General features: G+C 39.3%; 1 protein-coding gene across 1 annotated transcript; it reads left to right on the top strand.

Moving 5' to 3' along the window:
• The first annotated feature begins 1,244 nt into the window (after window positions 1-1,244).
• On the top strand, window positions 1,245-2,159 carry LOC132174531 (probable transcription factor At4g00610). Its single transcript, XM_059586170.1, has one exon. The coding sequence runs from the start codon at window positions 1,245-1,247 to the stop codon at window positions 2,157-2,159; it is 915 nt and encodes a 304-aa protein (XP_059442153.1).
• Window positions 2,160-2,606: the final 447 nt, after the last annotated feature.

Genomic DNA, 2,606 nt, shown 5'->3' with positions numbered 1-2,606 from the left:
CGCCTGAGTGTGGATTTCATGCGCCGGGGCATGTTCCTCACGCCCCGGGCAGTAGCCTCCTCCTGCCGCTCCTCCACCGTCACCACCGTCATCCCAGCTCTCCACCACCACCATCTGATCTGCTGCCAGTATTGCACGTGCCGGCACGTGTTCCCCTCCCCCTAGACAGTGTACCCCTCCAGCTGCTCCTCCACCTTCACCGCCACTGTTGGTTGCTTGGTTTTTTGTTGTATTTCCGCTGTTTGTATTTATTTTTCTGTGTTTTCCTTTGTTTCCATGTATTTCCTGTTGTTTTGTTTGGGTTTTGTGGGTTTTAGTCTCCACACAGTATTCCCTTCCCATCGGTCCCAGATTCGGATCTAAGCAGTGCCTTTCCTATAGTGGCTTCCTTCGGGTGGTTGGTGTTGTTCTTTGCTGCAAGTGCAAATGGGTTTGGACCTCATGGCATTCTTATACCTATAATTAGGGTTTGTAGACCTCATGAGGTTTATGACTCTTCTTGGACTTCTTTCGCTTTTAAAATCGCTTTATGCAGTCACTTGGAGAGGACCAGGCTAATTATTTGGCCAATTTCCTACTTTGTTCTGGTTACCTGCACAGTTTATTTCTCTGTTTTGGTCTATTGTAGGGGAGCCCACCCCTTTTCGGTATTTTGATCACTTCTAACATTTTCCCAATTTGATTAGAAAAAAAAAAAAGGAAAAAAAAGAAAAAGAAAAGACAAGTCTCCTGCTTGGCTGCTACTTAATTCACATATGACCCTTGAACATAAAGATTAAAACTACTTCATGGACATATTATACTACCTTCTTAAGTCAGAATTTTAGTTAAGAGGAGTCAAGATTAAAAAAATTAAGTTAAACAAAATTACTCAAAAAAAATTAAAAAATATAACTAACTAAAGAAATAAGCATTTCAACAAAATTTAATTATTATTTAGAACATGTAAATATAACTTGCAATTTATTTGTCATGCCTAACGTTAATTTATTTAGTTGTCTTGGACATAAAAGCGTACATACACATTTTTATTATTTAAAAATAAGAAAGTTTAAACATTTAATTACATACATGAAAAGAGAATTGTCAAAAAATGACTGACTTCTTGTCTGTTTTAAGCAGTTTTTTCAATATTAACCTCTCAATTCTTGAACATAAGATTTCTATGTAAACCCCCCTCGGCCCTTCCCTCCTCCCCTCTCTCTCTCTCTCTCTCTCTCTCTCTCTCTATTTGTGAGTGCAAAATGTCAGAACAAAGTAAAAGATCTCCGATCCAAGAAGACGTGGCGCCGGAGAAATTAGATGCTCTGAATCTCCAAGAAGACGATGGCGAAACAAGGGTGACAACTCCTCTACCATCTTCTGATGGGGAAGCTTCTACTGCAAGAAACTCGGCGATGAGCCCGCAGCCTGCTGCTTCGCAAGAGAACGGTTCTGGTAAAGAAGCTGCTCGTCCCTTCCATGCCAGCTTGAGTGACGAAGAAGCACACACTTGTAATCTTTCTCCGACTTTGGCAACGCCAGCTGAACGTCCCGCCGGTATAAAGATCGTTCCACAGAACAAGAAAATGATGGGGGATAAGAATCCAAGAAATGAATTACCCAATGAAGAAGAAAGAGAGTCTACCCACGATTGGAAACGAAGCGCCCGATCATTCTCTGAAGAAATATGCAGAGGAGAAGCGAATAAAAGAATAAGGTCTTCTTCTGCAGGGGAAGCTTCTAGTGCAAGAAACTCTGCTTCACCAAAAAATAGTCCCCCAAGAAATGAACCGATTGATGTTTTTGTGGAGAGGGTTTGGACAGATGTTGATACAGAGATTGGATTCTTGAATAACATTATTGACTACAACAAAATAAAAGGGGAATACCCATTTCATAATTTGGAAGCTTTAGATGATTTTACAGAGAATTGGCTTCGTGTCGATGTTCCTGAATATGAGCAACTAATTCATGAAGTTAGAAAGCTGAGGAGGAAATACTTGTTGACAATGGCAAGGAGGGGTCCGAAAGGGGATTTTGCAGATCCTCTCGTTCAAACAGCATTCGATTTGGCGTTTATATTATGGGGCGATGAAAGTGATAAACAATATTGGCTGAATCTGAAATATACAGCACCTCAACAGGATGAAGCAAGTGGTACAACTTCTAGTGAATGAATTCAAAGTCCTCTTCTTCTTCAGCACCTCGATGGTGCATGTTCACTATTTCTTTGCTATTTTGTAAATTGATGAGAAAATATAATTTTGGCTGAGATACACACACATTCTTGCAGTGATGCATATGGTATATGCTTTTGGAAATCCATTTTTTTGTTTTGGGGTCTTCTAAATGTACATGGTGACTGACTTGATTCAGCTTCTTCTTCCAATGCAAAATGTTCTGCAGCTTTTACTTGTGCATGTCCTTTCTTTCTTTCTTTCTTTCTTTTTTTTTTGTTTTTTGTTTTGGATGAATGAAAATGTGCATGTCCTTTCATTCTTGTAGAAACTACAAAATCTTCCTCTACTTTTTCTCTTTATAAATCTTTCTAAGCGTGGATGTGAAGAGTAACATTACTCATTTTAGATGACGGTTAAGGTTCTTTACTTTGTTTTCTTTTTAAA

This window comes from Corylus avellana, chromosome ca3 (genome assembly GCF_901000735.1).
Source record: "Corylus avellana chromosome ca3, CavTom2PMs-1.0".
In the NCBI taxonomy this organism is placed as follows: Eukaryota; Viridiplantae; Streptophyta; class Magnoliopsida; order Fagales; family Betulaceae; genus Corylus; species Corylus avellana.
The sequence above is the reverse complement of the archived record's forward strand: the minus strand, read 5'-3'. Positions and strand labels throughout refer to the sequence as shown.